At 37.6% G+C, this 13,491-nt stretch overlaps 1 protein-coding gene across 1 annotated transcript in view; it reads left to right on the top strand.

The window, feature by feature from the left end:
• The first annotated feature begins 5,597 nt into the window (after positions 1-5,597).
• Positions 5,598-13,491, top strand: part of TMX3 (thioredoxin related transmembrane protein 3) — a 29,310-nt gene continuing 21,416 nt past the window's right edge. Inside the window, exons 1-4 of the mRNA XM_082046028.1 lie at positions 5,598-5,652; positions 5,932-5,986; positions 9,859-9,898; positions 11,170-11,293. Of these exons, the coding sequence (XP_081902154.1) occupies positions 5,607-5,652; positions 5,932-5,986; positions 9,859-9,898; positions 11,170-11,293 (265 nt within the window). The 5' untranslated portion in view covers positions 5,598-5,606. The remainder of the gene's footprint in view (positions 5,653-5,931; positions 5,987-9,858; positions 9,899-11,169; positions 11,294-13,491) is intronic.

Genomic DNA, 13,491 nt, shown 5'->3' with positions numbered 1-13,491 from the left:
TATTATGTCAAATACTGACAGAAAGAAAAGCCTTGAAATGGAAAAGATAACTCTACTTACTAGTGCTAAGAAAATTTTTTTTTTTTTTTTAACTCATAAAACCTAATGGGAAAGTGTATTCTAGTTTAACTTTACATCTTGTGTGAGTGTGTGGGATATTGTCAGTGTCAATAATTGAAGCTTGCTCTTAGATCCTGGATTCTGCAGAGTTCCATCAAGCTAAAGAATAAATTCTTGCCAAACAAGTAAGTGGAAATTCCCAAAGCATTATTTCTTTGGGTGCAACTGTCTTTCTCTGTTAAACAAAACTTGCAAATACCGGCATTTAGTTTTCTAGACCATCGGAAAATCATCAAGATGTACAAGTAATCTTTTAGCTCCTCTGAATTGTGTCCTTAAGAATTCACTAATACCTTTGCTCATGTGTCACTTCAACTTTTTGCCTGTCTCCTGATTCAAACCACAAGGTTCCTATCTGCCAGGCAGCATCTGCTGCACATCAAGAATACTTCTAAATTTATCTGACCATGCTATTTCTAACATGTTTTGACTCAAAAGACATCACCAGCCATGTTAACTACCATTAATTTAAAATATATTTTCTTTTGTTTTCTTGTTCTTTCCTCCTATATACTGAATAGTTTTGCTAGAAAATGACGAGGCTAAGTTGGGAAGAAAATACTGTTGAACAACTCCTTGCCTTTCCTCTAGATCTCCCAAAAATACCACAAATCTGCTCTCATTCCTATAGTCAGATTGATGGGCAACTTCTCTGGCAGCCAGCAGAAGAGTAAATATTAAAGCATAATAAAGCTAAATACAAAGCTTGCATAGGACAGCTCCACAGAGCTTCATGCATTTATTTTGCATGATTTAGTCTCTTGGAATTTCAAACAATATCAAATAAGTGTTGCGACATACAGAAAAATCACTATACTGAGCATAACAAAAATTCAGATGTGAAAATTACTCTTCAGCTGACATGCAATTGAAAGTTTTGCAAAACATCACTTTAATGTGTCTGTAAACTTTTCTTTGGAAAAAAAAAAGACTCAGTTAACTAGCCCTTAAAGACTGTCAAACGACACCATAGGCATAGGTCTAACAACTGCAAAATGAAAAAAAAAGAGAGAAACAAAAAACCCAAACAAACAAATAAAACCCAAACAAAATAAAAACAACCCACAAAGATAATTTCCACTAAAAATACCCACAATGACAATTTTGTTTCACCAAGGTAAAACCGCATTCAAAATTTGGATAAGAATGTTCCTATGTTACTTGTATTCCTTGATGTGAATAGTGTTCATTTTAGCCGCAAAAACCTCAGTTTGACTCCCACCCACCCCCACCCTGACTAAAATACAGATACCTAGCATTTAAAACTTACTTAGCAGTACTTTCCCATGCGGAAAGAGTGGACAGGGATGGTTTCGCCTAAAAGCCAAACCTAGTTGCTTGTTAAGAAGGCCATGGCTGGATGACAGTGCCTGACTGCCTGCCTGCAGCTGCTTATAGCTGTGCCCAGCTGTATTCTGAGGAGGTGATGAATAAACAGGTCCCTAGTGTGGGTGGGTGTCAGGAGCTGCTGTGGCAGGATGGCTACAGGGGTGGGAACTGGAAGAAGCTGTTGCAAGACCAGAGGCATCGTTCCAGGATCTGATTGACTCTGCCTGACAGTCTGGGTGTGGTGTGAGAAGAGATCTAATGTTAATAACCCCTGCAATTACCAATTATGCTGTGTAATTAGCTATAATTGCCTATTATTTATAAAATGCTATATACATAGAGTATTATTAAAACTTTTCTATGGTAGCATAGTGCTGCTCTTGTCAGTGTTTTCAGTGTAGAAAGCACTTCCTTTATGTACTAACAGGTCTATCTGGACATTAAACTGGTTCTGACATAACTTTCTGGTCATCATGTCAATCTCTTATAACAGACAAACCTGAAACAAAACACACAAACTGAATGCTGAAAACATGAAAACTGAATACTGATTACTCTGACATCAAATTTTGGAACAAATGCATTTTTACTCTAATTAGCCTATAATATGCCCAAATCCCTCCTCCATATATTTCTGACAGGGAAGACGTAAGAAAAACACCCGTGATCAACCATGAGAATCAATATTCAGTACATACTGGATACTATGTAAATGTTCTCAATTTAATTTTCAAATTATATAGTACCATAATATAGGATGTTCTAAATATTGTAAGTTATAAAGCAAACTTTAAAGTAAACCCAGACAAAAAAAGGAAAATGATACTTTTATAAATACACTCAAAGACCACCAGGTGTCTCTGTAATAAAAGGAATCTAAAAATGTAATGCTAAAAAAAAAAAAAAAAAAAAAAAATCAATCTCCAATACCACCCCCCCTGAAAACCACATGAAAATAACAACCAAAAAAACCCCTAAGGATCAGTTCAATCTAGTCTAAAAACCTAAAGTTATACAGAAAGGTGAAATGTTAATACAGGATGAGCAAAATTCTACTCCCAGTGTCAACAGTATTAATGTCATCACAATTATGTTTTTTATTCAGATTCTACTTTATGTTGTGCCTTGCAAAAACTGCTAGCATTCTCATGCAAAGCATACATAAAAATCCTCAAAGTGTACCAGAACATGTGTAATTATCTCTTCTTCTAATTAAACATGACATTAGTTCATTGCAAGTTTATCACTACTTCGAATTTAACTTTGATTAATGACAACTCTATTAGTGGTTTAATTCATTTTATGAAACAGATTTAGGCTATTTCTAAAGGGCAGTACTGACACAGGTACAGCGGTACAAACCCACTATAATAGACGCAGTTACTATAGGAAAATACTATGTATCTGTACAGATTATTCCTGTAGTGGAAAAGAATGAACACCACTAATACAAACTATTTACAGCAGCATAACTTTGCATATTGTCTATAATGAAATTCAGTACTGAATGATACAGTTACTGATATTCCTGTTTATAATAGTGCCTACATTACACATGAAGACAAATACTTCTGCAGCTGGCATGTAGTTGTAAGAGTGCATAGATGTGTTTTGTAAAAATGTAACTCCACAAGAAGCATTTGTTCACAAATGTGCACATAACACTTTCAAATTCCCTTTACTTTGTTGTTACAGTCTACCTGGTTTATGTGAAAAGCTACTTGAGTAGTATTTAGATTTTTGTTTTGCTTAACATGTCTTTGACAGCAGTTCTTAACTGTGAGCACTGTAATCTTAACTGTTTGATAAAAAGGTCATTATCAAGGAGATGAACATTCTTAAAGAACAAAACTTCTATACCTTATTAAGTAATAAGAAACACATTTTTCTATATTTTCAAAAACAAGTCTTTTTTAATTTTGAAATTACTAAGTTCATTCTGGGACTACTTCTATTAAAATTAAAATATACATTTTTCCAAACATTCTCAGATTTCACATACGAGCAAGGAAAACATGAATAGCTGTAAACCATTTTGTATAAAATCTTTGTGTATATGTTCAGAAACATCATTTTTTTCATACCTTCTGCTCAGTTCATTTACCAGTCATCCCTTTTCTTCTCTAATTGTCCTTCTTACACTAAACTCCAGTGACTTTAGTAATGTATTAATCCTGTATTTTTTTTCTCAAATGAAATGTTCACAGTAGAAAACAAACTCAAAACCCGCTTGAGATTTCTCTAGACCACATCTATTTCCTTTGCATGTCACATTATTTTACCACAATACTTTGTTACTTGGCTTCAGTGCAAGAGCTTATATATGCATATCACAAATGGCTTTATTCAAATCTACACAAAATTATGTAAAATGTTCCTTGCACTTTAAAAGTTATTTAAAGCCAACCATAAAATAAGTCAGAGAACAGGATTATACTCATTTAACAGTTACTATGCTATTCCCATTTTCCACTGTATGGATTTTCCACTAAGGGATTGATGGGGTAAATTGTTTTCATTATCTCAGTCTAGACAGCAGCTAGATTAGGATCAAAACAGATGCCAACTCTCATTTGGTCAGGCATACAGACACCACTTAGCTAACTGTGGTATACAGAAAGTGAAATGCTGTGGAACAGAAATTATATGTATTCAGTGAATAATTTTCATAGTTTATCCAATACTTACTAGTTTCCCTATTGATGGGGGTGGGAGAAGAAGAAGAAAAAAAAAAAGTGAAATAATCTTATCAAGATGTGTAATGCTACATAATCCTTCAGTGAAACACAAGAAAGAAAAAGATGCATCTCCCATAGGACAATCATATACTTTTGAATTCTTGACCTATTTCTCAACCAAAAAACCTATGCTACAGTATTCGGCTTTTCCAAAGGGCTGGACAACTCTGCAGATTACTTGATGAATTCAACATATTCAGAAAGCATTAAGTGAAGGGGAGGTCCTCACCAGGGCAGGTATGGCCTAGTGATGAAGGTAATGAGTAGCCAGTTCATTTTCACGCTAGAGAAGGAGAACATGTATCTACATACATGTAGATACCCGCAAATGTACATACACACAGAGCAGCCCCAAAGTGAGGCAACTGCAAGGTTAGCTTGTAGACCCCATCATTAAAAGAAGAGACTTGAACACCTAAGTCAGAGGAACTGAATTGTCATTGGAACAATCTATCCTTCTCCAACAAAGACCCCAAACATTTGCAGGTACAGCTTAGGAAAGTAACTCCAGTATAGAAGGGTGTGTCTAAGAACTTATACTGAAGGAGTCAACACTGAAGAGGTCAAGGAATCACACAGTGGTTGAGGTTAGAAGGGACCTCTGGAGGTCATCTGGTGCAAGCCACTGGCTCAAGCAGGGTCACCTAGAGCTGTTCAGGACCATGTCCAGAAGGCTTTTGAATATCTGCGAGGCAGGACTGGTGGACAGTGCCCAGGCACCCTCACAGTCAAAAAGTGCTTTCAACACCCTCACAGTGTTTCCCGGTATTCAGAGAGAACCTCCTGCGTTTCAGGTTGTGCCCATTGCTTCTGGTCCTGTCACTGGGCAGCACTGGAAAGAGCCTGGCTCTGTCCTTTTTGCACCATCCCTTCAGATACTTAAAGACATTGATAAAATCCCCCTGAGCCTTCTCTTCTCCAGGCTCAATAGTCTCAACCTGCTTTAACTGAAGAGGTGTTTCGGCTGGATTAATTGCTCTTCCAGGACCTGCAGAGCGGTACTGGAAAAGACAAGTTAGTTGAAGATAGGGAAGACTATAACAGGCTTGAAGGAATGAGGAGACCTAAAGATAATGACACGGTCATTAAGAAGCAGGTAGCAAGCCGCGACCCGGCACCGCGCCAGTGTGTCACGATCCCTCCCCCCGCCCTCCAACAGCGCCTTTCGGCGGCGCGGAAGACTCGGGAGTCGGCAGGAGAGACGTCGCCCGCGGGCCGGGCCGTCGCTGCCGTTAGTCCCCTCCGCCGAAACCGCCTCCTCACGCAGACCCCGCATGAGCTCGCGCGAAACGGCCTGCATCGGCCACCGCACCCACCCCGCGCGGCCCGCACCGCCCTCCGCGCCTGCGCAGTGAGTAGGAAAGGTCGCCGCCGCCGCGCGCCGCTTCCCCTTCCGGCCGCGCCGGAGCTCCTGTCAACATGGCAGCGGCGGGCGGGCGGTGGCAGTGGCTGGTCTGGGCAGCAGGTAGAACCCGAGCAGCTGCGCCGGGCTGGTGGCTCTGGTCTGGCGGCAGGAGGAGGAGGGGGGAAAGCGGTGGACTCCGGAGACGGGGGAAGGGCCGAGGGCAGCGGCGAGCAGCGCTGCGGCGGCGGACAGCGCGGAGCGCTGGGGCTGTGGGAAAGCACTGAAGGCGTGAGGGGAGAGGAGAGAGTGAGCACAGGGGTGAGCCTGTCAGCTGGCGTGGGTGGGCACCCCCGGTTTTGTTCGGAGATCACTCACGGTGCGCTTTTCCTTTTCTCGCAGTGGTTGCACATGTGGTGGCATCAGGTGCGGGGTTTGTGGAGGATCTAGATGAGTCGTAAGTACTGGGTTGCCTTGCTTGATTATTTAGATGTCGTTTGCCTTTTTGCGGAGGTGGGGGGGTGACCTCAGACTGACAGCTGTGTGTGGAGGGTGGTTGTCAAGAAAGCTACACTGAAAAAGTTTGTACTTAGCAGGAATAGCAGAAGGATTGTGGCCTGTATTCACTAGATGCAATTCATGAAGCTGAAGATCACCATTGTTTCACAATGATATTTAAAGCTGTCATCATGAGTGCTGTTACCAAAAATGTTCTCAGGCTGCCTTGCTCATTCTTTCTTTTTGGTAGAGTAGATGTATTGGTGGACTGATGCCTGCCCTAAATAAAAGCTGGTTGTGTTTAACCGCATTCTTCATTAGAGTTTGCTGCGTAGCTGCTGTAGGGAGTTGAGAGAATGAGTAAAAGTGCATTCATGCATGGCCAGAAACAGTAGAGAAAGGAAGGCCTGCGGGACTAGTTCATGGCTGCTGGGTCTCCCAATTATATTCCAGTGTGAAAATGTGCTTTTACAACAGATTTAGTCCTAAGCTCGTGGAGGTGTTGAAATGGATATTCTTGCCCTTAACTTGGTTGCGTACTGTCATTGTTCTTGTACTGCTTTGCTCTAGCAGTTTGATGGCCATGTACTTGCTGTTCCCAATAAAAACTAGCTTTCCAAAAATTAAAGTAACTTTTTGTTGGTCAGATAAGGAAGTTAATCTGAAGTGCTACAAAGCAGCATGAGTATTACAATTGAAATATAAGGTATAGAAAACACTAGCTGGTAGAAGAGGAGAAGGTGGAATTAAATGGCTGTTTATCGTAAATTTAAGCCAGTCAAAGGTGATGTTTTTTGAGGGTTCATCCATGATAAATTGCATCATAGAACTAAACAGTCAGAAAACCATTCACCTTTTTACCATATTTCTTATTCAGCTAGAGCAGATAATCATAGGATCAAGTAAGGTTCGGTGAAATTATAGGGGAGAGAATGGGAACATATGGAAGGGGTACAGGAGAGAGAGAGAGACAGCTTTTGCTGTCGCTGAAAACTTTGAGTTTTATTTGAATTTTGGTAGTAGCAAGCTATGCCTTCTAGCACGAGGTGCAGGTGCCTTTTCCAAGCTTGCAGGATGTAGGAAGACAAGTAGCAGTGAAGAGCTAACAGGTGCAAATTACGCAGCATCACCCAACTGATCTGTGGACGGGATACAAAATAAGAGCTATGGTTCCTATCGGTGTATGCTGATCTAAGTGCTGCCTGCCTCAGATCAGTGCTCATTCTGCCATATTTGCTGAGTTGTTTCCAATGTGGTAATGAAGCAGATAAGTAACTTGACTAAAAAAGCAAATATTTTTCTGTCTGTGAGGATGCATTGGTGGCTCAACCCAGGATCATAAATGGTGCAAGAGAGGTGAGACACAGACAAATAGAAGCTGGGTTGGTTTAAGGCCCTCGGAATTGTGGCCTTGTTCTTCAGTTTTGCTTTATGCTGGTGTCTTTTAACCATTAATGATTAAGTAGCGTGCATGGAGGTTGAGGCAGCATTTCGTCCTCTAGTTCCAAATGTTGTGAAGTTGTATGTAATTGAGACAAATAATTTTGATTCAAGGGTGCACAATGCTTGTGTCGTGTTTCTACCAGTATGATTGTGTTTGTTTCAGCTGACAGAAGGAGGATTGCATAGGACAGTTAATAAGAGAAACTGAAGTCTTACACTTGGAAATGTGTTTGCAGGGCCTAGAAACAGCACCTTCAGAAAATGCTTAAAAACTCATTTATACAGAGTATTATGTTTTTCTTCAGCAGTATGTTGAACTTCGTTAATATTGTCAAATAATTTAATCATTGATATTACCAAAACTAGAATAAGTTTAGATAGTTGTTTTTTGTCACACTTCAGATTTTTGTTTCTGTTGAAGTTGATATTTTAATTAAATAGGTGCTTGTAAATGAGTGGTACAACTTGAAATTTATTATTGTAAAAACTACAGTATTTTTAATAATATCTTAGGCCAAAGTTATTAAATTCCACTAGAATGCTCTGCTTCCAGAGGTTTCATTTCTTTCCTGCTTTTCCTTGCTGTCTACTGGATTTATAAGATTTCAGTTTACCTTTCTCAGTTCTTTAATGGTCTTTGTAATCTCCTGTAACAGTCATACTGTGGCAGGAGGAGGAGAACATTTCTTTTTAAGTTCCTCTTTAACAAACCAAAGGTGATATTCTAAATTGAAGCATGGCCCAGGATCTGATGATTCAGTAGCTGCTTTCTGCCTCTTGCATCATATCCAATTATTTGACCTCGTAATTGGAAGTTACCTGGAGCTTCATTAGAATCCTCAAGAGATGCTAGATGCTAACTAGTTCTTTCATTAGCTCTTTAGCACTTAAGATGGTGAAGTATATTTTTAGTGAGGTGGTCAGCTAAGCAGTTTTGTGACTTAAAAATGCTGCTTTCCTGTAGCTGTTCTGTATTGGTCACTTCAATCATTACAAACTTGGTATGCCATCAAGAAAACAAAAAAGGCTCAAATTTACCAGTGAAATGCTGCAATTCTAGGTTTCAAACCCTCAGTGCTGTGATTAGATTATAGTAATGATTTCTGATTTTTTTTGTTGTTTTTTTCAAGCAGTAGTCCATCATCAGCATTAATATTTCTTCAAGACTGTTACGGACTGCTACAAATCTATTCAGCTTTAAATATCACAACAAGTCTTCTCTCTCTGCTAACTTCTTCTGAGCCAGTTATAGGAATGCTGCATATTGGCAACTGATGAGTTGGGCTATAACTTCTATTAATTGAATGTTAACTTACAGTGTCGATCTCACACTTACAATGTAATTCCACAGATATTCAGATGCTTTCGCAATAAGAGTGCCACAGTAAGAATTTTGTATAATGTATTTTATAGCATGTGACAGTAGTCCCAGTTCTAGTCACTTTTACAAAGCCTTTTACAAAAATAAACCTTGCATTAAAATTCTGTATTATTTAATTCTCAACATAGAAATATTTAAGTAATCTGATAATTTCTATGATCTTGTAGTGACAACAGTTCAGTGAAGCGTGTAAGCAACGTTTCAAGAAGTACCAAGGAACTTTGATGTATCTTGTTCTATTTTTGTTTTAGAGGTTTTAGCATTTAGTGACAGATATATATTTAATAAATCTAGTCAGTTTATTAAGACACCATTGCTTTAGCATTAAGAGTATTCAGTAGTACCTATATATCTCTGTTTTTTGTCAGTAACTTGAATGTTTTTGTTCCAATAAGTTGGTTTCTTGTGTGCAACTTCGATGAAAACATAAACTGACACACCTATAGTGGAATGTTGAAGGAGGTTGAACTAAAATTGCTTTGCATATTAACTTTGCAGATAATTTAGTTCGCCTACGTTAAGTAAAGCTAAGATTAACAGTGTAAGCCAATCCACCAAGAGTCTGTATTAGTTGATCTATAAAAATGCAACATTTTCTAAACAGTCAACAACAGTATTTTATATAACTAGAACAGCTGCAAAATACTTCTTCCCCTTATATTACATATCCTAATCAAACATCTTTTGTGTGCTTTAGTCTGTTTTCTGATTTCTTAATGTTTTTCTTGTTTGTTTGGGGTTTTTGGTTGTGTGTGGTTGTTTGGTTTGTTTTTCTCTTGGCAAGTGGCTGTAGAGACCTAATTGGTACAACTGTGTATGTGCAAGGGCAATCTTAATATGGAAAAACAACTCTTTCCTCCTTCCCTCCACACACAAGAAACAAAGCAGAATTCTTGTATTTATAGATTTATACCAACTTAATTTTAGACTTTGCCTGTTTCAAACATGCACTTCACTTATTTATTTTTAGATATCTTATATATTGATTTCATTTTTTCTCCCTCTAGATTTAAAGAAAACCGTAAAGATGATATTTGGCTTGTTGATGTAAGTATATGAGAAAAATGGGAAGACCTGCTAGTGGAAATCAAAACAATGCTACACTCTGTAGTAAAGCTGCTTGATCATTCAGAAAATTGTTTGTACATGGTGCAGAAAAAATGACGGTAATTCTTCTGACTGCATGGGTAAGCAATCTGTCTGTATTGTTCACGATGAACCAGGAATTAGACTGAGTACTGGATGCAGACAGACTTCATCCTGTATTTTACAGTCCTTACAAAAGGAAAGCAGATTACCTAACACAGTTAGGAGGTGATAACCTCTGTTCTGAATTTTTACAATTCCAACCTCTAGTTATACCAGTTAATTTGAGTTCAAGACATTTAGCACTACAGCATTGAATATATGAGAGGCTGCTTTTATTTTTTTAACATACTTGGAAAGATTCAGTGCTCTTTATTTCAGAGGCAATGAACTGTTAAAGAGATTGAGCTTGTTTGGGAGTGAGAGAAAATTCTTTTTAGCTCACCCAAATATGAACTGTAATTCCAAAATGGTATAATTCAGATTTGTCATTTTTTTGAGTAAGGAAAACTAGATATGCTGATTCAGAATTGATCAGTAATGTATAGGAAAACAAAATCCAACGTTGTCAAGTTGCATTCTGATCTTGTTATACCAAAACATTGATATCTTCCCTATTTAGTTCACTGAGGTGTTACAGCGAGACATAGGCAGAAAGATGAAATAGAGTCTCAGCTCTGCTTGACCCTGAGAAAATGGGATCAAATTTACAGTGTGCATGTAGAAAAGTAGTTGCTGAAGAACTGAAATCCAGACGGCAGCCTGGGGAAGTATACATATATACATCCTTTCTAATAATAGTGTTCCCTTATTGGCAAATAAATTCATATTCCTGGATAGATTGATTACATGATCTTTTACTTTCAAAAAAGAGGAAAATATTCCAAAAGGGAGTTGTTGTTGGTTTTGTTTTGGTTTTTGTTTTGTTGTTTTTTTTTTTAATGTTAATACACAGTCTCTTTTAAAATAAGAAATCATAAAATAGTACAGCAATTGAATATATTCTTTTCAAACTTGTGCTTTCATATTAAAAGTACCACCAAGTCATAAAAGTACCGTTTGTCACTCCAGCTTTGTAATCAACTTGAAGTTTTATTAAGACTTAAAGAACACCATGACTGGAAAATGATCCTTGCTAATGTATTTGAGGGTTAATAATAGAATCAACTTCTCTTAATTATTTCTTGTCGTTAACTTATTGTTTTTTTTAATCAAATGTGTTTGCTTCTCAGTTTTATGCACCTTGGTGTGGCCACTGTAAGAAACTCGAGCCTGTGTGGAATGAAGTGGGTATAGAAATGAAACACATGGGCTCTCCAGTAAAAGTTGGGAAGATGGATGCAACTTCTTTTTCTAGTAAGTATGGTTTGGTTACAGGTAATTTCATGAAAACTTCCATTTGGAAACTTTTTAAATTTTTTTCATTAGTCATTCTTTTGTATCATAGCAAATGTATACACAGTCGTTGGAGAACAATTTCCTGATCCTTTTATTTCTAGAAGTAACAGCATGCATTTTTTTATCACGCTGTTTTCTGCTCGTGTAGGGAATTCTTCCTGACAAATGAAAGGTAAAAGCTTTTCAAAGATATGCTTTTGATATGCTTCTTAGAGTACTGTTATACAGGCATCTTTGTGTACGTCTCTTGACAGCATCCTGGTTTAGGTTCCTTATATTACTGTTGGACAAGTTCTTGTGTTCTTGCTGTTACTCTTCTCAGGTAGTCAGTCCTTAAGATGTTACACCGAAAGCCTGCTGAAATCGCTGAAGTCATTGCATCAGTATTGAGCCATTTTTTTTCATGTTTCTCTGTAAATTTCTTCTTGAAGAACCAATTTCAGCTATTTTAACACTTGCATTTTTGATGATGACTTTATGTAGTGATCTTTTCAGAGAAAACCCAAAACTTCAGGTATTCAAAGAAGTGGTTTGGGCAGGCATTAGAGGATTGTTGCATGCTTAACAGTATTTTCTTAGTTCTAGTGTGCTTGTTGTCATTTCACTTTGATCTATGTTGAACCATGAGGATAAGAGGGAAGGGATAGGGAGTAGTGGGGCCAAAGTGAGATCTGTACATGATAAAACTCTGTTATACATGTAAAGTTTTTAGTTAATACCCATTAAACACAATTATTCAGGACTGTTAAATTTGTGTAAAATGTGATGTGGAATACTTTTTTCACTGATATTCCATTTTTTTCTGTATTTACATATAGCAGAGTTTGGTCTTTTGAAATTAAAATGATCTTATCTCAAACACCAATTTATCATATGTAGCTTTTCCTGTAAAACCACATAAATTTGGCCTTATGTTTCATCTTAAAAGTAATTATTTGCTAAAGAAAAATAAGTCTGGAGAATTAAGTTTCAAGATCATCTAACCAGATAACTTCAAAATTGGGGATAGATTTGGTGTATCTCTAACGTTTCAGTCATGTATATCACATTCTAAATCATATAAATTGTATAAAATCTTACCCCAAAATATTTGCATCTGTGACTCAGATATGAAATTTTTGCATTTAATATGTAGAACAGAATTGGCACTTTGTTCTAGAATTCAGGTTTGCATATTTAAAAATTACTAAAAACTTCAAGGGTTCCTTTGTGCCCTGAAAATGTTTTTCATGTCAGATTTGTTACCGGTTTTGTGAAGAATAGAGTCCAAAAATATTTTGAAAAATATTTTGCCTTTATTTTGAAAGTGGAAATTTGACAACATCGAGTATGAAGAGCTCAGTCCACTCTACTTAATGTCTTCCCAATATAAAGATTCTCTGAAATCCAAGTAATTCAGTCTTGAGAATACCAGAAGGAAATGCAGCTGGACACACACGTATGACTGGGGAGGAACATAAATAGTTGGCTCTGCATAGTCTGTGTTTCTATTGGGAATGTGAAGCAGTGTGAAAAACCTGAACTTTAGGTTGCTGTCATCAGAGAGCTGAGACCACAGCTGAACATATAAAGCATTCAGTAGTGTTGCCACTGTTAGGTGTGTGGAATGAGGATACAGCAGTTATATCAACAGAACAGTCACCTGGTGGTGCTTGATATCAGTTGAATTTTCATGGATGTTAGCCTCAGAAGTCCACTGAATGTGATAAAAGTAGAAATATGTTGCACCTGGGTCTAGCATAGTTGCTGCTGTTTGCCTATAATGCATTTTTCATATCAACCATTGGAGGCGATGATGTCAATAAGCAAGTAACTTCCATGATGTTGAGAGGACTTTGGTAATCTCCATGGCTGGGATGTTTAAAAAATGTATTAAATAATGTCTGCTTTGTATTTTTTACTGTGCTTGAGAGCTGTGTAAGGAGGAATTAACTGCCTCTTGACAACTCTTATGATTCAGTGTTCTAATTCACATTTCAATGCATTCTACTTCTACGTAGTAGAGCTATGAGAGAAAAAAAAATCAGAATCAACTTGATCCTAGTATGTATATTTCTTGTGTCAGTCTCATTTGACTAAGATGTCCATAGGCGAGCTGCTAGTTTTATTTGTCGTTCTGTGCAATTAGGGTTTTGATCCAGGCAAACAACCTTAGG

The sequence above is a fragment of the Streptopelia decaocto genome (assembly GCF_964273445.1).
Source record: "Streptopelia decaocto genome assembly, chromosome: 2".
NCBI lineage: Eukaryota > Metazoa > Chordata > Aves > Columbiformes > Columbidae > Streptopelia > Streptopelia decaocto.
The sequence above is the reverse complement of the archived record's forward strand: the minus strand, read 5'-3'. Positions and strand labels throughout refer to the sequence as shown.